General features: G+C 46.4%; 1 protein-coding gene across 1 annotated transcript in view; it reads right to left on the bottom strand.

The window, feature by feature from the left end:
- Positions 1–2,577: 2,577 nt before the first annotated feature.
- Positions 2,578–25,510, bottom strand: part of LOC141144582 (serine/threonine-protein kinase ULK4-like) — a 417,575-nt gene continuing 394,642 nt past the window's right edge. Inside the window, exon 9 of the mRNA XM_073630407.1 lies at positions 2,578–2,928. Within this exon, the coding sequence (XP_073486508.1) occupies positions 2,868–2,928 (61 nt within the window). The 3' untranslated portion in view covers positions 2,578–2,867. The remainder of the gene's footprint in view (positions 2,929–25,510) is intronic.

Below are 25,510 nucleotides of genomic sequence, written 5' to 3'. Positions count from 1 at the left end.
GCAGTTTTAAGCTTAGTATTACCCTGGAATTCTACTTTAATAGGAAGTTAAAAAGAAAATGACATTTTGGATTGCATACAAAAGAAGTTCTGTTCTCTTCTCTCACAAGACACCCCTTACCTGTCAGGAATGGCAGAGGCTCAGACCCCTTTCACACTGAAGGCGCTTTTCAGGCGTTTTAGCGCAAAAAATAGCGCTTGAAAAGCGCCTCTCAATGCTCCGCAGTGTGAAAGCCAGTGCTTTCACACTGGGGCGGTGCGCTTGCAGGACCAAAAAAAAAGTCCTGCATGCAGCGTCTTTGGGGCAGTGCGGGAGCAGTGTATACACCACTCCTAAACCACCCCTGCCATTGAAATCAATGGCCAGTGCTGCCAAAGTGCCTGCAAAGCAATTTGCAGGCACTTTTAACCCTTTCCTCGGCCGCTAGCAAAATTTAAAAATGGTAAAGCGCCGCTAAAACTAGCAGCGCTTTACTGTTGAGACGGCCACGCCAGCAGTATAAAAGGGGTCTTACTGCAGGTTTTTTCTACACCCAATGCAATAGTGGAGAACTTCTTTATACTGTTCAGATGAAGCTGAATAATTTAAGAACCTCGAATGTGACTACAGTGGACACTTTGTTTTTTCGAGATCTTTTTTAGAAGCTGTGAGACCCTGTCACCAACATATGCAGGTAAAAGCACCAAAAATCAAGTATTGTAAATGTTTATTTGCAGCGTTTATACTTTTTATTAATAACGTGCATTCATTTGCAATGTGACAAATGCAGAGAGTTAATCCCTACCACAGCTCTTCCCTCCTTGCAAGGCATTCTTTGGGAGCGTCTAATTATTGCCTGTGCTGGTCCAGCTCCCCCACCCCTCCCCTCACCTCCCCACATAACCCTTTATACTGCAGCCAGGAGAGGAGCGAAGGTGAATACTATATATCCCTGGTGCCCAACCTGTGGCCCTTTGGCACTTTTTGTGCAGCCCTCAGGGCCCCTGCAGACACTGATCTGTTTTCCCATTGCCCTGTTTTAGCAGAGATTTCTAGCAGTCTCGTGTAATATGTCTCCAGTCTATTATTGTCTCCTGAAGCATGTCCACAGTCTTCAATGGCTCAGTAGCAAGTTCGCAGTCTGACAGTCTAGTGGTGCATATTCAAGGTCTCTGACCATCTCTTATGCCATGTCCACAGTCTCTAACCGGCTCTTGTGCCATGTCTACAGTCTCTAACCGGCTCTTGTGCCATGTCCACAGTCTCTAACTGGCTCTTGTGCCATGTCTGCAGTGTCTGACCAAATCGTATATCATGTCTCAGGTCTCTGATCAACTCTTGTATCATGCCCATAGTCTCTGACTATATCTTGTTGTGTCTGTTGTCTCTGACACCGAATATTCTTTGATTTGTATGTGCTGTTCTTTGGCATTGTCAAGGGCTGCATTTGAGGCCCCTCCATATCAAGAAGGTTAAAAACCACTGTTATAGGTCACTAGAATGACCGCGCTAAATCAGCTGGGGCTGCTAAATGATGAAGAAAGTCCTGCGCTGTCAGAAATACCTATGCTAAGGGGCACTGCTGCAACACCTAAATGGCTGATCCAAACAGACAAAAGTGGTATGAATAAAGTGAGTGGTGATTGCGCTGTGAGAAAATGGGGAAGGGGGAAAGAGGAAGGGGAAGGGGGTAGCTCAAATGTATAGAGAGGTGAGTGAAAAAATTAAAAAATGTATTAAAAAAAATATAAGCATCAGGGCTAGTATCATACTAGCACATGAAAAATATTGTAAATACTGAAACAAAAGAAAAGAAAGTTCTCAGTGCAAAAGGGCTAGTATCATACTATCACATATGTGATAACTCACCAAATACTTATTGGTGACTCCAAGTAAATAAATAAATGGTGAACAATCCCACCACCTAGTAGTACAAAGTGCTCAAACAATGATTTACCAGTTCCAAAAAGGCAAAATGAAAAAATTATACAAAATATAACAGTATAATGAAATGTAATAAAGTGCGGTCTCATGGGCACTAAATCCGAATAGACTGAGGAAACAAAATTGCCTAAAACGTATAAAAAGCTATAAAATGAGTGACAAATACAGTGTGGGTACAAAAAAAAAAATATATTGAACCAAATAATAATATATAAATCAAAAAAAGTCCATGTGTATGAGGGCTAGTATCATACTAGCACATAAAGAATATTGTAAATACTGAAACGAAAAAAAAAAAAGAAATCTCATTGCAAAAGGGCTAGTATCATACTAGCACATATGTGGTAACTCAGCAAATTCTTATTAGTGACTCCAAGTAAATAAATGGTGAACAGTCCCACCACCTTGTAGTACAAAGTGCTCAAACAATGAGCCATCAGTTCCAAAAAGGCAAGTCCACAAGCCACAGGAAAGGGAAAAAAAGTCTTCAGTGGGGACACCTCTGTGCTCGCAAGCAGCTCACCTTACTGCTGCAAGACAGCAGCTTGTAATCCAAAAACAAATACCCAGCAGGCAAGGGTCCCATCCAGTAGTTCAGGCGATTTGGGTGGTGGGTGTGCAGGATGGTTTTTGTAAAATGAGTGTGGGCGTCAATCCAACAAATGCCGAGTTCGTATACCTCAAAAGGGTGTTTTCAAACTGTCCCCATTTCCTCAATACTCGTCACAATGGGATGAATATATGTGGAGTGTTGGAAGAGAGTGCACATAGCGTGATCCCATATATAAATCAGTTTATTAGGTTAAAAACAACATGGTACACTTACATTTAGCAGAAGGCTATAGTAAAAAACATCCACGAGCACCGAGCTTGTATCCTATCGTCAGTCTGTGACAGTTCCCGTGCTCCAATCCTGACGCGTATCGTCACATCACGTGACTTCATCAGAGGATGACAGTGTCCAACATGTCGGCAACCAGCAGCAGTCTCAGGGTTTTTGGAAGTCTACACAAGGAAAAATTTGACAGGTAAATAATATGAATAAATAATGTTAAATGTACATATAATCTTTTGGGTTAATTGTTGCTGCAATGAACAGTCTGGTGACCGGGTCTGCTTAGGATATCATAGAATTACTGCAGTAAAAATCTGACAGGCATTCTAATGCTTCCCCATTCCATACAAAATAATAAAAAATAAAAAAACTTAAAAGATTTTGACTGGACGCCCCATCGATGACACCAGAGTGTTTCTTCCGTCATAAAAAAGCTTAGCATGCAAATTAAAGTGATACTAAAGTCTTGTTTTTCTTTTTTTTTCTTTAAAATTAACAAACAGGTTATGCTTACCTGCTCTGTGCAGTGGTTTTGCACAAAGAAGCCTGGATCCTCCTCTTCTTGGATCCCTCGCCGGCGCTCTTGGCCCCTCCCTCCTGTTGAGTGCCCCCCACAGGAGTCCCACCCACAGGAGCCAGCCAGCCACAGAGGATGCAGGAGCCAGCCAGGCACCCACAGCAGGGAGCCAGCCACCCACAGGATCCAGCTACAGAGGATGCGGGAGCTAGCCAGGCACCCAGCCACAGCAGGGTGCCAGGCACCCAGCCACAGCAGGGTGCCAGCCACCCACCCACAGCAGGGAGTCTGCCAGCCACCCACAAGAGCCAGCCACAGAGGATGCAGGAGCAGCCACAGCTACAGTACCCATAGGTAAGGTAAGAGGAGCGCTACACAGCGCCAATTTTATTTCTACTTTGTGAGAGGTTGGGGCAGGGGTGAGAGTCAGGGCACATGGTGGGGTGGTCCCCTGAGGACCAGTGTCAATGAAGGTGTTTACTGTACACTCTGTTAGAAAGAGGCCCCCTCCAAGTCCCATTAGACTCCTTTGTAGTCTCTCATGGTGCCTGGAGGGGGCTCTTTCTAAGAGAGACTCTCTAATGGACACTGAAAGCGGCACCTCTCTTTGAGAGAGACACCCCTTCAGGTCCCATTATGGTCCTTTGTAGTCTGTAATGGGTTCTGAAGGGGGGTCTTTCTCTAACAGAGACTCTCCAATGGACACTGTTTGAGAGAGACCCCCCTCCAGGTCCCATTAGACTCTGTTGTAGTCTCTAATGGGGCCTGGAGGGGAAACTTTCTAAAGGACTCTCTAATGGACACAGAGAGGGCCTCTATTAGAGAGAGACCCCCCTCCAGGTCCCAGTAAAGCTGCCTGCTTCACTTCCTGTATTTTGGTTATTGTTGAATGTGAAAATGTAGGGGCGGTGGCCTGACAAGGGGCCCTTGCTTTATTTGGTCCAGGGGCCCTGAGTTTTGTCAGTCCGCCCCTGGATGGGGGGGGGGGGCTCTCTTTCTCAGGATTAAAGAGTAAGCCTCTATCTCCTCCAATAGCACTCAGTATGGGCCCTTACACTTTAGATGTATTTATACTATTATTAGCATCCATCTATTATTATTATTATTATTATCTTTTTCCAATCGTCAACATGCTACTGTATATTAACCACTTGCTTACTGGGCACTTAAACCCCCCTCCTGACCAGACCAATTTTTAGCTTTCAGCGCTGTCGCACTTTGAATGACAATTGCGCGATCATGCTACACTGTCTGCAAATGACATTTTTATCATTTTTTTCACACAAATGGAGCTTTCTTTTGGTGGTATTTAATCACACCTGGGGTTTTTATTTGTTGCTAAACAAATAAAAATATACAAAATTTTTTGAAAAAAAAAAAAATATCTACTATTATTATTATTATTATTATTAGCTTATTCCAATCGTCAACATGCTACTGTATATTAAAGCCCCAATTTTTAAACCCCCTCTAACGTGCACTGACAGTCTATTGTCCTTTATAGCCTGTGAAGTCCTCCATTCAGGTTCCTATTTACTGCCAGTTTTGGTACAGGGGGCACTAATCCAGTGCTCCAATGGCACCCCAACACCTCCGGTCCCTTACCACCCCCCTGTAATGTCAGCCCTCTTCTCACTCCTGAGTAGTGTGATGGCAGCTCCAAAATCCTTCACCTGCACAGTAGCCGCTGTCAGTGTCTCTACACCCTCACCTTCCCTGTCTGTGTGGGCAGGTGGGGCTCTACCCTGTGAGTCAGTGTGTGCGCATCTATATATGTGAGACAGGGTCTTTAGACTGTAAGCTCTCTCAGGGATAAGCTCAGCTTTAGTACCATGTTACTAAGGGCCCTTTCACACAGGCTTTCCGATCATCTGTCAGTTTTTCAGGCGGACCTGATCAGACACTCCATTCACCCCTGTGGGGTAGCGGATGTCAGTGGTGACATGTTTGCTGGCATCCATTGCTATCTGATCCTGTCTGCCAAATCCAGACAGATGGTTACCCTATTTTCCATCCGTCTGGCGTATCAGATTGGATGAAAACGGACAGACGGTACGTTTTTATCTGATCTCCCCATAGAGGAGAGCGGGACTCTGACAGATCCATCTCTGTACAGTGAGTGGAGACGGACCTGTGATCCGCCTGCTCAGCGGGGATCAATGGAGCAATCCCCCGCTGAGCAAGCTGAGTCCATCAAACAGACAAGCCCATGTGAAAGGAGCCTAAAGGTGCATATGGAATACAGGCAGACAGCTGTCATTAGTGTCTGCAGAAGCCTGACATTGCACTTGTGATCCACTGATCATGGGTGCAATACTTTGCAGGCTCCAAAGTAAGAAAATAATAAATGCACATTGTATTCAAGAGAAGGAGAAATGGACTTTAAAGGCACATCCATAGCAATGAAGTACAAAATAAACTTTTATGTTTAAAATTCACATTGTTGACATGACATGTTAAAAACAAAACATGGGGTTTGGTTTAAACAACGCTCACACCACCTAACACAACCAACTATTACGTAAAAGAAAGACATGAAATGGCAAAAGGTGATTTCATGTCCTATCTCCTTCTCCTCCCCTTCTTTCCTTCCCCTCACCTCCCTTCCTCTCCCTTTTTTCCCTCACCTTTCGCTATTTCATGTCTTTCTTTTGCGCCTTCTTGTATGGACCTGCTCTCCCGTCACGTCCGCCAACATTTAGTTTCAACCCAACTAGAATTCAAACAGCTATACACAGATACATTTTTCCTTTTTGTCCATAAATGATTAATTGAGACAACAAACAATCCAGTATTAGATCCGGACAACCCAAACTATAATTTTTTAGGTCATTATATAACACATATTTGAGAAGTTTTTCACCCTGATACAGGGCAGCAATAGAGATAACCATATGAAAACAAACATAGTATCACCATACCAGAGTCAATCTAGAAATTGTCATATAGTGTATCGTATAGTATATCTCGGCAGGGACCAGCAGGTTAAAGTTTGAATATGTTTTTATCGATTTCCAAAAGGGAAAAAACGAGAGCAAAGGGGGGTACAGAATGAAGAAAAAAAAGGGAGGGGGGGTAGTGGTATATATATACCGCACGACATACCAAACATTGTAAACAGTTGTATAAGTGCTTGAACCAGTTCTTAATAACACAATGCAACATCTATATTACTTTGGTTATAGGTAATAATATATAACTCATGAGCTAACAGTCGAAGGGGGGTATAGGAGAAGGAAAAGAAGGGGGTAGGATTGGGGAGAGAGGGGGAGGAGAACTTAGCAGTATATATAAGGTAAATTTCTGATATCAGGTATCTCAAACCTTGGGAAGGTGACGTAGCTCTCAGAATTGGGGACCCGAGTGCATTGGATGGTCTTAGTGGAGGGTAATCAATATTATATAATATGTATCTGTATGAAATCGGGCTTGCTCCCTAAGCAGAAATCCTGTTAAGGAAGGGGGTCAGAGGATGAGTGGTGAAGCCAGATGTACTATAATTTCATGTGCTTGTCCCAAGTATCCCCATCTTTGCCTGCAGCTCCTCCATAAGCATGGTGTCATTTGCGATGTCTATTAATCTACCGATGGGATCCTGTTTTCCAATGCTGCGTTATGCCATGGCGAGCTGCGGATAGAAAGAATCTGAGAAGGCACTTTTTATGGGGGTTAATTGGACCTGGTAGGATGGATAGGAGGGCCCCCTTAGGGGAGGGAACGAGAGAGCTATTATATATATCATTGTATATGTCAGAGAAAATTGAGTACTGTCAGTGATACTTTTTTTTTTTATTTGCACTAACATACAATTTTTCAGGACAAGCTTTCGGGGTATGTCCCCTTCTTGAAAGTCCAGGCAGTACTGCTTGGACTTTCAAGAAGGGGACATACCCCAAAACCTTGTCCTGAAAAATTGTATGTTAGTGCAAATAAAAAAAGTATCACGGACAGTACTCAATTTGCTCTGTCACAATTGCACTAATACGGCTACAATCAAATCAAGTATTGTATATGTCAAAAACCTGGTTCCAGAAAGGGCGAACTCGTCGCATTCCCACCACGCATGGAGGTAGGAGCCATTTCCTCTGTGACAGCGCCAGAAAACGTCTGAGGTATTGGGATACATTTTGCGTACTGTGACTGGATCCCTGTACCACCGAGATAGAAGTTTGTAGTTCTTCTCTTGTGTAAACCCGGAGATAGATGATTTGTGTGTGAGTGAATGAGGTGTGCCATTGTTATTTCTTTGTAAATTAGAGAGAGGGGGTGTTTGGGGGTCTGAGAGAGACTACACATATCCTCGAAAGGTGTGAGTGGTCTGTGGATCTGTCCAGAGAGATGTAGAGTTTTGCTAAGTTGTGACAGAGACAGCATGGATAACCAGTCAGTCGAGGTGGGGGATTGTGGGTCTTGTTGCGGACGAAATTGTCCTGTGGTGGGGTGGACGAATTGTCGTGCGGTGGGCCACTGTGTTCTCACATAGTAGCCACAGTGTCCCTGTGCGTTGTAGGCTGGGAGCGCCAGGTTATCAAATAGGGGGGATAGTGGAGTAGGGTCTGTGGACAGAGCGTAGGTGGTTTGTTTACCATACCATAGGGAGAGTGCCGCCAGTGTCAAGGGGGAGAGCTAGGTCATTGTAAAGAGGCCCTATAACTAAGCACTGTAAGAGGCCCCTTCACCTCAGGCCTCCACTTTACTGTACACTGTCAGGGGCCCCTCCTCTTTAGTCCTATAGGTGAAGGGCCCTTTCACTTAGGCCTGCAGACCGAGGGCCCCTTTACCGTCAGGGGCTAATACACATTAAGTGTACAAGGTAATGGCCCCCTTCTCATATTGCCACTGTGAGCGGCCCATTAACCTCAGGCCTTCAGGGAATGGCCCCCTTTACTGTCAGGGTTCCCTCTTTCTCAGGCATAGAAGTTAAGCCCTCCTCAGCTGACCGGGCACCTGAGCGCAGGAGATTGCTTTGTAGTGTAAGAAAAAAAATGCCATGTGTCACTGACAGTAAAGAGAGGTAAATCCCCAATCTGATCATTTATATTTATATATTCACTATGAAAGAGACCCTGTCATTATCTGTATTCTCTATTAATAATGATAGATATAAGACTAGCTCATAACCAATGATAATAATAGAAGCTATTGATAGATAATAATGGAAGCGAATAATAATAGATTATAATGAGTTATTTATACTATTATTAGTATCCATCTACTATTATCATTATTATTATTATTATTATTATTATTAGCTTGTTCCAATCGTCAACATGCTACTGTATATTAAAGCCCCAATTTTTAATCCCCCCTCTAACATGCACTGGCAGTCTATTGTCCTTTATGCCCTGTGAAGTCCTCCATTCAGGTTCCTTATTGCTGCCAGTTTTGGTACATGGGGGCACTAATCCAGTGCTCCAATGTCACCCCCAACATCTCTGGTCCCTTACCACCCCCCCTGTAATGATGTCAGTCCTCTTCTCACTCCTAAGTAGTGTGTAGCCGCTGTCAGTGTCTCTACACCCTCACCTTCCCTTACTGTGTGGGCAGGTGGGGCACTACCCTGTGAGTCGGTGTGTGGGCATGTATATATGTGAGACATGGGAGGGGGGGGGATTTACGTGAGACATGGTGGGGGGAGATATATGTGAGACATGGGGAGATTTACTAAAGCTAGAGTGCAAAATCTGATGCAGATCTGCGTAGAACCAATCAGCTTCCAGGTTTTATTGTCAAACCTTAATTGAACAAGCTGAAGTTAGAAGCTGATTGGCTACCATGCACAGCTGCACCTGATTCTGAGTGCACCAGTTTTAGTAAATCTCCCCCAAGGTCTTTAGACTGTAAGCTCGCTCAAGGATAAGCTCAGCTTCGGTACCATGTTACTAAGGGCCCTTTCACACGGGCTTTCCGATCAGGTCTGTCTTTCAGTTTTTCAGGCAGACCTGATCAGACACTCCATTCACCCCTATGGGGCAGCGAATGTCAGCGCTGACATGTCTGCTGACATCCACTGCTATCCGATCTGATCCTGTCTGCCAAATCCAGACATATAGTGACCCTATTTTCCATCTGTCTGGCGGATTGGATTGGATGAAAAATGTATGCCCCCTAGAACACCTGATGGTGCTCCCTGCATGTTGGGCCTCTGTATGTGGCCAGGCTGTGGAAAAGTCTCCTACATGTGGTATCACTATTCTCAGGAGGAGACGGAGAATCTATTTTGGGGGTGTAATTTTTGGTATGTGCATGCTATGTGTTAGAAATATTGTATAAATAGACAACTTTGTGTTAAAAAAAAAAAAAAAAATCTTGATTTTGCAAAGAATTGTGGGAAAAAATTACAACTTCAAAAACTCACCATGCCTCTTAGTAAATACCTTGGAATGTCTACTTTTTAAAAAGGGGTCATTTGGGGGATATTTGTACTTTCCTGGCTTGTTAGGGTCTCAAGAAATGAGATAGGCCATCAGTACTTCAGGTATGATCAATTTTTAGAGATTGGCACCATAGACTGTAGACTCTATAACTTTAACACAGACCAAATAATATACACCAATTTGTTTTTGTTTTTTTACCAAAGATATGTAGCATATGTTTTGGCCAAAATTTATGAATAAAAGTTACTAATTTGCTAAATTTTATAACAGAAACAAAGAAAAATGCATTTTTTTACAGAATTTTCGGGCTTTTTTAATTTATAGTGCAAAAAAATTAAAAAAACCAACGGTGATTAAATACCACCAAAAAGCTCTATTTGTGTGAAAAAAGGACAAAAATGTCATATGGGTACAGTGTTGCATGACTGAGTAATTGTCATTCAAAATGTGAGAGCACCAAAAGCTGAAAATTGGTCTGGTTAGGAAGGGGGTTTAAGTGCCCAGTGGTTAATGGGGTTTGTTTGTTTGTTTGTTTGTTTTTTTTTTAATTATTATTCTTTTTTTTATATTTTATTTTCCATGGTATATGTATATATGTTTTTAAGGTCATATGTGAATGGGATATAATAAGAAATGTATATGATTGAGAAATCATGATTCTATTTCTATTTTTGGAGTAATATGTTCGGGTATTCATGAATCGTATGTGTGAATGTGTCAACTTTCAAATGTTCATTGTATACTTTTTCATATGTGACAATAAAAATTGTTTAACCACTTCCGGACCGCCGAACGCAGATATATACGTCCTCACTTTGAGGATGGATATAGTTGTTCGGCTGGCGGTCCGCTACAAGATGAAAGTGGTCTCTGCGGCGGATTCGCCACAAGATCACTTTTATCGGTGGTGGGAAAGGGGTCCTCACCCCCCCCGGAGGCGATCCGGTCCTCTCTGTGGCTGTGCATGGAGACGAGTGAGGGGAAAATGGCCCCCACCCGTCTCCATGACATTGCAGGGCGGAAGTGACGTCAAAACGTCACTGCCGCCCATAGCTCTTAAAGGGACATTTCTTTTAAACAAATAATTAATATATATAATTAATATAATTTTTTAAATAATTGTTTTAAATGACCAATGCATTTTAGTGTAAATATGAGGTCTTTTTGACCCCAGATCTCATATTTAAGAGGTCATGTCTTGCTTTTTTTTCTATTACAAGGGATGTTTACATTCCTTGTAATAGGAATAAAAGTGACACCATTTTTTTTTTAAAAAAAACAGTGTAAATATAAAAGGTAAAATAAATAATAATAATAATTAAAAAAAAAAAAAAAAAGAAACGCGCCCTGTCTCGCCAAGCTCGCGTGCAGAAGCGAACGCATACGTGAATTGTACCCGCATATGAAAACGGTGTTCAAACCACACATGTGAGGTATCGCCGCGATCGGTAGAGTGAGAGCAATAATTCTAGCCCTCCTCTGTAATTCAAAACAAGCAACCTGTAGAATTTTTGTTAAACGCCGCCTATGAAGGGTAAAAGTTTGTTGCCATTCCACAAGCGGGCGCAATATAAAAAAAATTGGGCTAATTTTACTGTTGTCTTATTTTTTAATTCAAAAAAGTGTATTTTTTTTTTTTTTTTAAAAAGTGCACATGTAAGACCGCTGCGCAAATACGGTGTGACAAAAAGTATTGCAACGACCACCATTTTATTCTCTAGGGTGTTAGAAAAAAATGTATGTTTGGGGGTTCTAAGTAATTTTCTAGTAAACAACACATCTAAAAAAGAGGCATGGTCCTTAAAGCGGAGCTCCGGCGAAATTTTTTTTTTATAAAAGTCAGCAGCTACAAATACTGCAGCTGCTGACTTTTAAAACATGGACACTTACCTGTCCAGGGTGCCTGCGATGTCGGCACCCGAGGCCGAACCGTCTCTCGGTGCTCGGGTGCTGCCGCCTCCATCTTCGGTAAGGGAATCAGGAAGTGAAGGCTTGCGGCTTCACTTCCCGGTTCCCTACTGCGCATGCGCGAGTCGCGCAGCGCAATACGGATGGTCCCTGCTGTCTCTGGGACCCATGTGTTTCCCAGCAGACAGCGGGGGGGGGGAACAGGAAGTGGCGTAAATAACCGCAGATTCTGCGGCTATCTATGCCGGAAGTGGGTACAGATACCTGTAATATACAGGTATCTGCACCCCCCTGCGCCCCTGAAAGGTGCCAACTGTGACACCGGAGGGGGGGAGGAATCCGATGAGTGGAAGTTCCACTTTTGGGTGGAACTCCACTTTAAGTGGTTAAAAATGTACCTGGTTGCTTCTCTTTTAAGCAGAAAAGCCTAAAATGATATACTGTCTTCTAGCACCTACCTAGGAGGGTGCCTTATATATATATATATATATAAAATATAATTTTATTTAATTACCGCTTTAACGCAGACTGTATATGTGCAGCGGTGCGATAGTGATCTTTAACCCTGAGCTGCCACACATATGCATACAGCAGGCACCACCTGTTTGTGCTGTGTACACCAGAATAGTCACTTGGCTATCACAGACAGCTCCTGGTCCTGATCTGAAGCAGGTGAGGTGGGCTTTTGATCACATCATTGCGGGAATCACAGTGAGATAGCATGACTGGGAAGCCCATGTAATGCCACTCGCATTATGAATGTTTAAAAGGCCTTCTCATGATGGCTGGAAAGGTTTAAAGTAAAACTTTGGGGTAATACTAACTAAACCTAAACCTGCTCCCACCACCCTTCCAACAACTATAAACTACCCTGTGAAAGGAAGATGCATATACTAATCTATTCTCAGCCCGGTCACTAGCTACAGGGGAGAGGAGAGAGCGATCGGACAATAGCTGAATGTCTGTTTGGTGACGTCACCCATAGCATAGCTCCCAACTGTCCCTGATTTCGAGGGTCCCTCTGTCCCGTTTTCCTCCTCATTTGACCCTAGTTTTGGTCTGATCTATATAGTTGTATATATAAAATGCACTAATTATCTATCAAAAAGTGTTTTATAGTGCTAAACCTTTCATCCAGTTCCTAAATTGCTACATTTCTAGATTCCAAAGGCCAGTATAAAGTAATGGTAGTGGTAAAAAAATGCACTTGTGGGTTTAACCAATTTTTTTTTTTTTTTTTGTACAATTCTCCTTTTAAGGGGGCGTGGCAGGTGGTGTGTCCTATGCCTACATACATAGGCTTACTATGGGCCATCCAATGTTGGCGCACCCTCCTCTCCCCTCAAGCCACTGCTAGCTGAGAAAGAAGAGCCAATAGAGGGACCAGACTAGAGCACCCTGAAAATAGGTTAGTATATGAATCTGCCTTTTACAGGGTATAGGTATAGGTGTTGGAGGGGGTGGATGCAGTTTTAAGCTTAGTATTACCCTGGAATTCTACTTTAATAGGACGTTAAAAAGAAAATGACATTTTGGATTGCATAAAAAAGAAGTTCTGTTCTCTTCTCTCACAAGACACCCTCAGGAATGGCAGAGGCTCAGACCCCTTTCACACTGAGGGCGCTTTTCAGGCGTTTTAGCGCTAAAAATAGCGCCTGAAAAGTGCCTTTCAATGCTCCGCAGTGTGAAAGCCTGAGTGCTTTCACACTGGGGCAGTGCGCTTGCAGGACTGAAAAAAAAGTCCTGCAAGCAGCGTCTTTGGAGCAGTGCGGGAGCGGTGTATATACCACTCCTAAACCGCCCCTGCCATTGAAATCAATGGCCAGCTCTGCAAAAGTGCCTGCAAAGCGCTTCGCGGGCACTTTTTAAGCCTTTCCTCGGCTGCTAGCAGAGTTAAAAACCGGTAAAGCGCCATTAAAACTAGCATCGCTTTACCGCTGAGATGGCCGTGCCAACAGTATAAAAGGGGTCTTACTGCAGATTCTTTCTACACCCAATGCAATAGTGGAGAACTTCTTTATACTGTTCAGATGAAGCTGAATACTTTAAGAACCTCGAATGTGACTACAGTGGACACTTTGTTTCTTCGAGATCTTTTTGGAAGCGGTGAGACCCTGTCACCAACATATGCAAGTAAAAGCACCAAAAATCAAGTATTGTAAATGTTTACTTGCAGCATTTATACTTTTCATTAATAACTTTCATTCATTTGCAATGTGCCTCTGAGCACGCTAACATTTTTGACAAATGCAGAGAGTCAATCCCTACCACAGCTCTTCACTCCTTGCAAGGCATGCTTTGGGAGGGTCTAATTATTGCCTGTGCTGGCCCAGCTCCTCCACCCCTCCCCTCACCTCCCCACATAACCCTTTATGTAGCAGCCAGGAGAGGAGCGAAGGGGAATACTATATATCACTGATGCCAAACCTGTGGCCCTTTGGCACATTTGGTGTAGCCCTCAGGGCCCCTGCGGACACTGATCTCTGTTTTCCCATTGCCCTGTTTTAGCAGAGATTTCTAGCAGTCTCGTGTAATATGTCTCCAGTCTATTATTGTCTCCTGAAGCATGTCCACAGTCTTCAACGGCTCAGTAGCAAGTTCACAGTCTGACAGTCTAGTGCTGCATATTCAAAGTCTCTGACCATCTCTTGTGCCATGTCCACAGTCTCTAACCGGCTCTTGTGCCATGTCCACAGTCTCTAACCGGCTCTTGTGCCATGTCCACAGTCTCTAACCGGCTCTTGTGCCATGTCCACAGTCTCTAACCGGCTCTTGTGCCATGTCCACAGTCTCTAACCGGCTCTTGTGCCATGTCCACAGTCTCTAACCGGCTCTTGTGCCATGTCCACAGTCTCTAACCGGCTCTTGTGCCATGTCCGCAGTGTCTGACCAAATCCTATATCATGTCTTAAGTCTTTGATCAACTCCTATATCATGTCTTAAGTCTTTGATCAACTCTTGTATCATGCCCATATCTTGTTTTGTCTGTTGTCTCTGACACAGAATATTCATTGAATTGTGGAAAAAAATGGGGTGAATGGCGCTACCCTATTAATCCGTATATGTGTAGAGAAAATTGGTAGGTGAATAACCTGCCTCCAGAAAAGGAAGGAGGTACCTATCCTATCGGGGCTAGGTATGTATATGTATATCCGTCAATGATGGATATAAAAGTGTAGTACAACAAAAATCGTGCTTGATCATAAATGCATGTGTGACAAATGAAGATTGTGTAGTGGGTCAAGCAAAACTTGTCCTAGACATAACCATAACAGATATGTGTAAAAAAAGAAAAAAAAAAAAAAATGACTTGTAATGCTCCCCCTCGTTGGGTCCCCACTCACCAAATGTTGTTACCCCTGCAGGGGTAATAGGCATGTGTGATTGTGGATGGACTTCCTCCTCAGCTCTCCCGAAGTCCCCTCTGTAGGTCTGTCGGGCTCCTCCATCTGTCTCCACACCGTTAGGTGTAGGGCACACTGACCAGCACCTGCCCAGAGATCGCTCCTCAGTAGCTCTGGGCTGAGTCCTCATATGAAGGGAAAAAAAGGCTCCCACAGTGTAGTAGTTAAGAGTAAATTTATTAAAACGGGCGGGCTACGCTTTCACGTCATTTCCGGTACGGAAGTAGGGATCCTGGAACGCAGGTGGAACGCACGCTGCGCACCGGCTTCTCCTACATACTAGCATTGTAGTTTTTGTGTGCTTTCCCACACCTTTAATTTGAAGCCATTGATTTTTATCTATTTTTAATAAATTTACGTTTAGCTACTACACTATGGGAGGCTTTTTTTCCTTCATATGAAGACCCAGCCCGTAGCTACTGAGGAGCGATCTCTGGGCAGGTGCTGGACAGTGTTTTCCTCTATTTCCTTTAGGAACCTAATAGGGGGGCTGCAACCCATCACCATCCTGAGCGCGGAGCATACCACTAATTTGATTCATTGAATTGTATGTGCTGTCCTTTGGCATTGTCAAGGGCTGCATTTGAGGCCCCTCCATATCAAGAAGGTTGATAACCACTGCTATATGTCACTAGAATGACAGCGCTAAATCAGCTGGGGCTGCTGACACCATGTCCAACATGTCGGCAACCAGCAGCAGTCTCAGAGTTTTTGGACGTCTACACAAGGAAAAATTTGACAGGTAAATAATATCAATAAATAATGTTAAATGTACATATAATCTTTTGGGTTAATTGTTGCTGCAATGAACAGTCTGGTGACAGGGTCTCCTTAGGATATCATAGAATTACTGCAGTAAAAATCTGACAGGCATTCTAATGCTTCCCCATTCCATACAAAATAATAAAAAATAAAAAAAACTTAAAAGATTTTGACTGGACGACCCATCTATGACACCAGAGTGTTTCTTCCGTCATAAAAAAGCTTAGCATGCAAATTAAAGTGATACTAAAGTCTTGTTTTTTTTTTTTTTTTTTCTTTAAAAATAACAAACATATTACACTTACCTGCTCCATGCAGTGGTTTTGCACAAAGCAGCCCGGATGCTCCTCTTCTTGGATCCCTCGCTGGCGCTCTTGGCCCCTCCCTCCTGTTGAGTGCCCCCCACAGGAGTGCCAGCCACAGAGGATGCAGGAGCCAGCCAGGCACGCACAGCAGGGAGCCAGCCAGCCAGCCACCCACAGGATCCAGCTACAGAGGATGCGGGAGCTAGCCAGGCACCCAGCCACAGCATGGAATCGGCCAGCCAGCCACAAGAGCCAGCCACAGAGGATGCAGGAGCAGCCACAGCTACAGTACCCATAGGTAAGGTAAGAGGAGCGCTACACAGCTCAAATTTTATTTCTACTTTTTGAGAAGTTGGGGCAGGGGTGAGAGTCATAGCACAAGGAGGGTGTCCTTTGTGGACCAGAGTCAATGAAGGTGTTTACTGTACACTCTGTTAGAAAGAGGCCCCCTCCAAACCCCATTAGACTCCTTTGCATAGCTCCCAACTGTCCCTGATTTCGAGGGACTGTCCCTGATTTGGAGCAATGTCCCTCTGTCCCTTATTCCTCCTCATTTGTCCCTCATTTTGGTCTGATCTATATAGATGTATATTAAATGCACTTTTTATCTATCAAAAAGTGTTTTCTAAACCTTTCATCTGATTTCTAAATTGCCGCATTTGTAAATTTCAAAAGCCAATATAAAAGAATAGTAGTGGTAAAAAAAAGCACTTGTGGGTTTAATCAATCTTGGTTTTTTTTGTACAATTCTCCTTTAAGGGGGCGTGGCAAGGGGTGTGGCTTATGCCTGCATACTTTTGCTGATAGGTGTCCCTCATTCCCATCTCAAAAAGTTGGAAGGTATGTCCGTTGTAGTCTCTCATGGGGCCTGGAGGGGGCTCTTTCTAACAGAGACTCTCTAATGGGCACTGAAAGGGGCACTTCTGTTTCAGAGAGACCCCCTTTCAGGTCCCATTATAGTCCTTTGTAGTCTGTAACGGGTTCTGAAGGGGGGGTCTCACTCTAATGGAGACTCTCCAATGGACACTGTTAGAGAGAGACCCCCTTCCAGGTCCCATTAGACTCTATTGTAGTCTCTAATGGGGCCTGGAGGGGAAACTTTCTGAAGGACCCTCTAATGGACACAGAGAGGGCCTCTGTTAGAGAGAGACCCCCCTCCAGGTCCCATTAGAGCTGCCTGCTTCACTTCCTGTATTTTGTTTATTGTTGAATGTGAAAATGTAGGGGCGGGTCATGGGCGAGGCCTGACAAGGGGCCCTTGCTTTATTTGGTCTGGGGGCCCTGAGTGTTGTCAGCCCGCCCCTGGATGGGGGGAGGACTCTCTTTCTCAGGATTAAAGAGTAAGCCTCTCTCCCCTCCAGTAGCATTCAGTATGGGCCCTTACACTTTAAACATGAAAAATAGAGGCATTAACATATATGGGGGGGGTCACAGTATACTTTCAGGGCCCCCCACTTATAAGTGCAGGGTAAATGGTCCTTCTCATAATGACACCTTGAGGGGGCCCCTTAAACGCAGACCTCCAGGGCAAGGCCCCCTTTACTGCCAGTACTGTCAGGGGTCCCTTTCTCTCTCTCAGGCATAGAAGGTAAGCGCCCCCCATTAGCACTCAGTATGGGGCCCTTCAACTTTAAGTCTGCACAAGATTGGGGGAGGGCTCAATGTGTGTGTGTGTATATATATAAAAATATAAATAAATATATTAATAATAATATAAAATATAAACACACACACATTGTCCTGATGCACGGCTGCAGAGATCGGGAAATGTCTCATTGCTTGTGATTAGCGCTGTGCAGTGCCGACTTCCTGGCGGGCTCTGCACGTGCGGTTTGTGAACACGCCTGAGCTCATCCTTACTGCTGAGGCTGAATGTGGATGAAACCCACTCCCTCCTTATAACTACGGGGTCTTGTGGAAATTTTAAAAAGCAAATCAGATCTCTATAATTTAAAATAAAAAATCTCTGGTAAGAGGCGTGACTTTATGTGGGGACGGCCTCTGTATGAGTAACTTTTCATGCTGGGTCTGTTGATTCTATACGCAGATTAATCACTGGGATATTTAATATTCAATTGAACTGTCATTCGTAGATTTATGTATATGAATCCTCGTGAAGGACTTTTTAAGGATTATTGACTGACATTGCACTTTATATACACGTTTTTTTTCTTACTATTTTATTACTGTTGGATATATATTTGTTGCTATCTTTTGCTCACTTAGAGAAGCGCAGCAAGTCACTTTTAAATCTTTTTCTGAGTCTTGTATTCGGACCTACTGGGCTGCGGCTCTCACAACTGTTCATTTTTTATTTTTCTGATCAATGATTTGATTAATTTTAATTTTTTTAATTTTTTTTTTTTATTTTTGCACATTTGTTTCAAGGTGGGATAAGCGCAGGATTTTTGTTAGATAAGATTTAATCAATTGTACTGCTATGTAAATAGCAGAAAACCCAGCGCTGTGCTCTGGTAATTTGTATATAGAAGGTTTAGGTTAGACTTTGTAGAAAGTTTGGATAACACAGGGTGACATGGAATGGTGATAAGGTGACATGATGTGGACATACACAGAGTGCTGGGGGAGGATTATATTGTGATGTGTGCCAGCTTGGGAGAGATGTGTTAGGTGTGAGGAAGGCTCGGTTCACACTGGGGCGACTTGGGATCCGACTTGTACGTCCTCAAGTCGCCCCAAGTCGCTCCAGAAATAGTTTCAATGGGAGTTAACGCTAGCGTCTTAATAGACACTACTGAAGTCGCTCCGACTTCAGAGCGTACTCCCTGTACTACTTTGATCCGACTTTGATCCGACTTCAGCCTATTGACTATCATTGAAGTCGGATCGCCGTCTCGCATGATCCGACTTCGGCATGCGACTTGTGCTCAAATGATCTTGAGGGGAACTCCGCGCCAAATTTTAAATAAAAATCCGGCATGGGTTCCCCCTCCAGGGGCATACCAGGCCCTTGGGTCTGGTATGGACCTTGAGGAGAACCCCCTACGCCGAAAAAACGGCGTGGGGGGTCCCCCCCAATCCATACCAGACCCTTATCCGAGCACGCAGCCCGGCCGGACAGGAATGGGGGTGGGGACGAGCGAGCGCCCCCCCCCCTCCTGAACCGTACCAGGCCGCATGCCCTCAACATGGGGGGTTTGGTGCCTTGGGGGAGGGGGGCGCGCTGCGGCCCCCCCCACCCCAAAGCACCTTGTCCCCATGTTGATGAGGACAAGGGCCTCTTCCCGACAACCCTGGCCGTTGGTTGTCGGGGTCTGCGGGCGGGGGGCTTATCGGAATCTGGGAGCCCCCTTTAATAAGGGGGCCCCCAGATCCCGGCCCCCCACCCTATGTGAATAGGTATGGGGTACATGGTACCCCTACCCATTCACCTAGGGAAAAAAGCGTCAATAAAAAACACAGTACACAGGTATTTAAAATAATTTATTAGGCAGCTCCGGGATCTTCTTCCGACTCCGGGGGTCTCTCCGGCGTCTTCTCCCGGTGTCCACATCTTCTGCCGGCTCCACCGCTATCTTCTGGCGCTCTTTTGCCAGCGGTGGTCCGGACCTCTGGATCATCTTCTTCCCTCTTCTCTTCCAGAGATGTTGACACGACGCTCTCCCCAGCCAGAATGGTTTCTGTGCGCTCTGCAAGGGACTTATATAGGCGGTGACCCCGCCCCCTTATGCCGTCACAGTCCCTGGGCATGCTGGGTCTGTGACGTTTTAGGAGGCGTGGTCACCGGGTGATGACCACGCCCCCTTATGACGGCACAGCCCCAGCATGCCCTGGGACAGTGACCTCATAAGGGGGCGGGGTCACCGCCTATATAAGTCCGTTGCGGAGCGTTCAGAGACCATTCCAGCTGGAGAGAGCGTCGTGTCAACATCTCTGGAAGAAAAGAAGAAGGCAGAAGTCCGGACCACCGCTAGCAATTGAGCTGCAGAAGATAGCGGAGGAGCCGGCAGAAGATGCGGACACCGGGAGGAGACGGCGGAGAGACCCCCGAAGTCGGAAGAGGACCCCCGAAGTCGGAAGAAGATCCCGGAGCTGCCTAATAAATTATTTTAAAAAACCTGTGTACTGTTTGTTTTATTGACGCTTTTTTCCCCTAGGTGAATGGGTAGGGGTACCATGTACCCCATACTCATTCACATAGGGTGGGGGGGCCGGGATCTGGGGGCCCCCTTATTAAAGGGGGCTCCCAGATTCCGATAAGCCCCCCGCCCGCAGACCCCGACAACCAACGGCCAGGGTTGTCGGGAAGAGGCCCTTGTCCTCATCAACATGGGGACAAGGTGCTTTGGGGTGGGGGGGCCGCAGCGCGCCCCCCTCCCCCAAGGCGCCAACCCCCCATGTTGAGGGCATGCGGCCTGGTACGGTTCAGGAGGGGGGGGGCGCTCGCTCGTCCCCACCCCCATTCCTGTCCGGCCGGGCTGCGTGCTCGGATAAGGGTCTGGTATGGATTGGGGGGACCCCCCACGCCATCCTTTCGGCGTAGGGGGGTTCCCCTCAAGATCCATACCGGACCCAAGGGCCTGGTATGCCCCTGGGGGGGGAACCCATGCCGGATTTTTATTTAAAATTTGGCGCGGAGTTCCCCCTAAAGATTCATACCAAACACAGTGGCGGGGATCCAAGTCGGATCCCCGTTCATTGAAAGTCGGATCCACAAGTCGTGTTGAAGTCGGGTTGAAGTCACGTTGCAAAGTCGCGTTGAAGTCGTGTTGCCCCTGTGTGAATCGAGCCGAAGGCTACACACTCAGCCGACTCCCCACACACTCCCTGCTCTTCCCATCCTCATTAGCTGATCCCTTGTTATGTCCTGTAAACCAATCCTACGGAGTCCTGATATAAAAGTTTCAGCTCACCTCCCCAGACCTTCCACTGATCATCACCTCCCTCCCTCCTCCCTGTACACAAGCCATGCTCCTCCCACTCTGGGTCTCTTAGCACAGCAATGGAGATGAGGGGAGTGAATGAGACTCTGAGGCTCTGTATACACAGCTGGGCGATACATGTATTATATGAAGTCATGCTGCTGTCCTCACAGCTCTGATCGGAGAATCTGTGGGAGGAGCCGGGAGCCCGGGACACCCTAGCTGTCAAGCAGAATTACACAGGCCACGCTTACTGATCAATTGCAGGACCACAAGCTCAAAGCTGATAGATAGCAGGAATGAGGGGAGCCTGGTCCAGAGACCGCAATCAGTGCGAGCGTGGCGAGAGGGCGTTACCTTAGTGCGTCACTCGGAAGGGGGAACAGCCTGCGATAGACCACCTAGAGGAGGAGCTCGATTCAGCTGTTCTCCGTCACGCCCACCTTAATGTCTTCCTACAGAATCACAGCTGGACGCTAAGAGGGCGGAGACTATCACTAGAGGATTTAGAGAAAGGGAGAGAGAGAGGGGGCGGGCATTTACTGAAGCCATGTGTCACTAATAGTAAAGAGAGGTAAATCCTCCAATCTGATCATTTATATATTCACCACGAAAGAGACCCTGTCATTATCTGTATTCTCTATTAATAATAATAGATATAAGACTAGCTCATAACAAATGATAATAATAAAAACTATTGATAGATAATGGAAGCAAATAATAATAGATTATAATGATGTATTTATACTATTATTGGGATCCATCTACTATTATTATTATTATCTTATTCCAATCGTCAACATGCTACTGTATATTAACCACTTGCTTACTGGGCACTTAAACCCCCTCCTGACCAGACCAATTTTTAGCTTTCAGCGCTGTCGCACTTTGAATGACAATTGCGCGGTCATGCTACACTGTACTCAAATTACATTTTTATAACTTTTTTTCACACAAATGGAGCTTTCTTTTGGTGGTATTTAATCACAGCTGGGGTTTTTCTGTTTTGCTAAACAAACAAAAATGGGCAAAAAATTTTGAAAAAAAAATAAACATGTTTAATAGTTTTGTTATAAAATTTTGCAAACGGGTAACTTTTCTCCTTCATTGATATTCGCTGATGAGGCTGCACTGATGGGCACTGATAAGATAGCACTGATAGGCACTGGTGGGTGGCACTGATAGATGTCACTGATGGGCACTGGTAGGTGGTACTGATGGGCACTGATGGATGGCACTGTGGGCACTGGTAAATGATATTGATAGGCAGCACTGATGATGACACACTGTGGTCACTGATAGGTGGCACTGTGGTGCTGGTGGGCACTGGTAGGTGAGGCTAGTGGGCACAGAAGCCTCTCCACGATCGGGACCGATGTCCCTCTCGCAGCCACTGGCGATTGTTTTTTTTTTTTTTTTTCTCCTCGCGCTATCAGTGTGAGGAGAAAAAATAGCTGATTACCGGCTCTGTTTAGGTCACATGATCAGCTGTCATTGGCTGACAGCTGATCACCTGGTAAGGGGTCTGGATCGACCCCTTACTCAGATCTGTGATCAAGCGAGTCTCATAGACTCGCTAATCACAGACAACGCCACGCAGGCCACAGAAGCACGGGAGGACATCCATGGACGCCCTTCTGGCAAATTAAGTCAGCGCTGTAGCCGTCTTTTGGCTATAGCTCGGACGGCAAGTAGTTAAAGCTCTAATTTTTAAACCCCCTCTAATGTGCACTGACAGTCTATTGTCCTTTTATACCCTGTGAAGTCCTCCATTCAGGTTCCTTATTGCTGCCAGTTTTGGTACAGGGGGGCACTAATCCAATGCTCCAATGGCACCCCAACACCTCACTCCTACACAGGAGGCCTCACTCCTGAGTAGTGTGATGGCAGCTCCAAAATCCTTCATCTGCACAGTAGCCGCTCTGTGTCTCTACACCCTCACCTTCCCTGTTTGTGTGGGCAGGTGGGGCTCTACCCTGTGAGTCAGTGTGGGCATGTATATAGGTGAGACATGGTTTTTAGACTGTAAGCTCTCTCAAGGATAAGCTCAGCTTTGGTACCATGTTACTAAGGGCCCTTTCACACATGCTTTCCGATCAGGTCCATATTTCAGTTTTTCAGGCGGATCTGATCACACTCCATTCACCCCTACGGGGCAGTGGATGTCAGCGGTGCATGTCTGCTGACATCCACTCCTATCCGATCTGATCCTGTCTACCAAATCCAGTCGGATGGAAAATAGGGTCACCATCCGTCTGGATTTGGCAGACAGGATCAGATAGCAGTGGATTGGATTGGATGAAAGCAGACAGGTGGTTAGTTTTTATCCGATCTCCCCATAGAGGAGAGCGGGACTCTGACAGGTCTGTCTCTGCACAGTGAATGGAGACGGACTTGTGATCCGCCTGCTCAGTGGGGATCAACGGAACGATCCATTACTGAGCAAGCGTAGTCCGTCAAACAGGCAAGCCCGTGTGAAAGGAGCCTCAGGGCACTTTCACACTCACATCGCCCTGGTGTCGGCGGTAAAGCGCCGCTATTTTTATCAGCGCTTTACTGTCATTTTAGCGGCGCTTTTAACCCTTGCGTGCGGCCCAAAAAGGGTTAAAAGCGGCAGCAAAGCGCTGCTGCGGCGGCGCTGCCCATTGATTTCAATGGGCAGGGGCGCTTTAGGAGCGGTGTATACACCGCTCCTAAAGCGCCTCAAAGAAGCTGCTAGCAGTACTTTTTTTCTATGTCCTGCCAGCGCACCGCTCCAGGGTGAAAGGCCCGGACTTTCACATCGGAGTGACAGGAGAGGCGTTATAGTGCCTGTAAAGTGCCTCAGTGTGAAAGGGGTCTAAAGGTGCATATGGAGTACAGGCAGCCAGCTGTCAGTGTTTGCAGAAGCCTGACATTGCACCTGTGATCCACTGATCATCAGTGCAATACTTTGCAGGCTCCAAAGTAAGAAAATAATAAATGCACATTGTTTAACCTGCAAAATCATGTACATTTATTTTATTTTTTTTTACTACAGGTGAATTTACCCTTTAACCACTTTCCGCCCGCCCACCATCAAATGACGGCTCGGCGGTGTGGCTCTTGTTCTGGGTGGACATCATTTGATGCCCCCCAGAACGACCGCTCTCGCGCAGTGATCGTTGGCACGCCTTGTTGCTAGGGTACGGCGCGACCCTGATCTGTGTAAAGAGCCACCAGTGCTGCCCACCAGTGCTGCCTATCTGTGCCCAGCAGTGCTGCCTGCCCACCATTGCTGCCTATCTATGTCAACCAGTGCTGCCTATCTGTGCCTACCAGTGCTGCCTGCCCACCAGTGCTGCCTATCTGTGCCCGCCAGTCCTGCCTGCCCACCAATGCTGCCTGTCTGTGCCCACCAGTGCTGCCTGCCCACCAGTGCTGCCTATCTGTGCCTACCAGTGCTGCCTGCCCACCAGTGCTGCCTACCCATCAGTGCTGCCTATCTGTGCCCACCAGTGCTGCCTGCTCACCACTGCTGCCTGTATGTGCCCACCACTGCTGCCTGTATGTGCCCACCAGTGCTGCCTGTATGTGCCCACCAGTGCTGCCTATCTGTGCTCACCAGTGCTGCCTGCCCACCAGCGCTGCCTATCTGTGCCCACCAGTGCTGCCTGCCCACCAGTGCTGCCTATCTGTGCCCACCAGTGCTGCCTGCCCACCAGTGCTGCCTATCTGTGCCCACCAGTGCGGCCTGCCCATCAGTGCTGCCTATCTGTGCCCACCAGTGCTGCCTGCCCACCAGTGCTGCCTCTTTGTGCCCACCAGTGCTGCCTGTCCACCAGTGCTGCCTATCTGTGCCCACCAGTGCTGCCTATCTGTGCCCACCAGTGCTGCCTATCTTTGCCCACCAGTGCTACCTATCTTTGCCCACCAGTGCTGCCTATCTGTGCCCACCAGTGCTGCCTGCCCAACAGTGCTGCCTATCTGATCCCACCAGTGCTGCCTGCCCACCAGTGCTGCCTATTTGTGCCCACCAGTGCTGCCTGCCCACCAGTGCTGCCTATCTGTGCCCACCAGTGCTGCCTACTCATCAGTGCTGCCTATCTTTGCCCACCAGCATTGCCTATCTGTGCCCACCAGTGCTGCCTGCCCACCAGTGCTGCCTATCTGTGCCCACCAGTGCTGCCTATCTGTGCCCACCAGTGCTGCCTGCCCACCAGTGCTGCCTATCTGTGCCTACCATTGCTACCTGCCCACCAGTGCTGCCTATCTGTGCCCTTCCCATCAGTTCTGCCTGCCCATCAGTGCTGCCTATCTGTGCACACCAGTGCTGCCTGCCCACCAGTGCTGCCTATCTGTGCCCACCAGTTCTGCCTGCCCACCAATGCTGCCTATCTGTGTCCAACAATGCTGCCTGCCCACCAGTGCTGCCTGACCACCAGTGCTGCCTATCTGTGCCCACCAGTGCGGCCTGCCCACCAGTGCTGCCTATCTGTGCCCACCAGTGCGGCCTGCCCACCAGTGCTGCCTATATGTGCCCACCAGTGCTGCCTGCCCACCATGCTGCCTGCCCATCAGTGCTGCCTATCTGTGCCCACCAGTGCTGCCTGTCCACCAGTGCTGCCTGTCTGTGCC

The sequence above is a fragment of the Aquarana catesbeiana genome, linkage group LG05 (assembly GCF_042186555.1).
Source record: "Aquarana catesbeiana isolate 2022-GZ linkage group LG05, ASM4218655v1, whole genome shotgun sequence".
In the NCBI taxonomy this organism is placed as follows: domain Eukaryota; kingdom Metazoa; phylum Chordata; class Amphibia; order Anura; family Ranidae; genus Aquarana; species Aquarana catesbeiana.
This window is presented reverse-complemented; position numbering and strand designations above follow the sequence as displayed.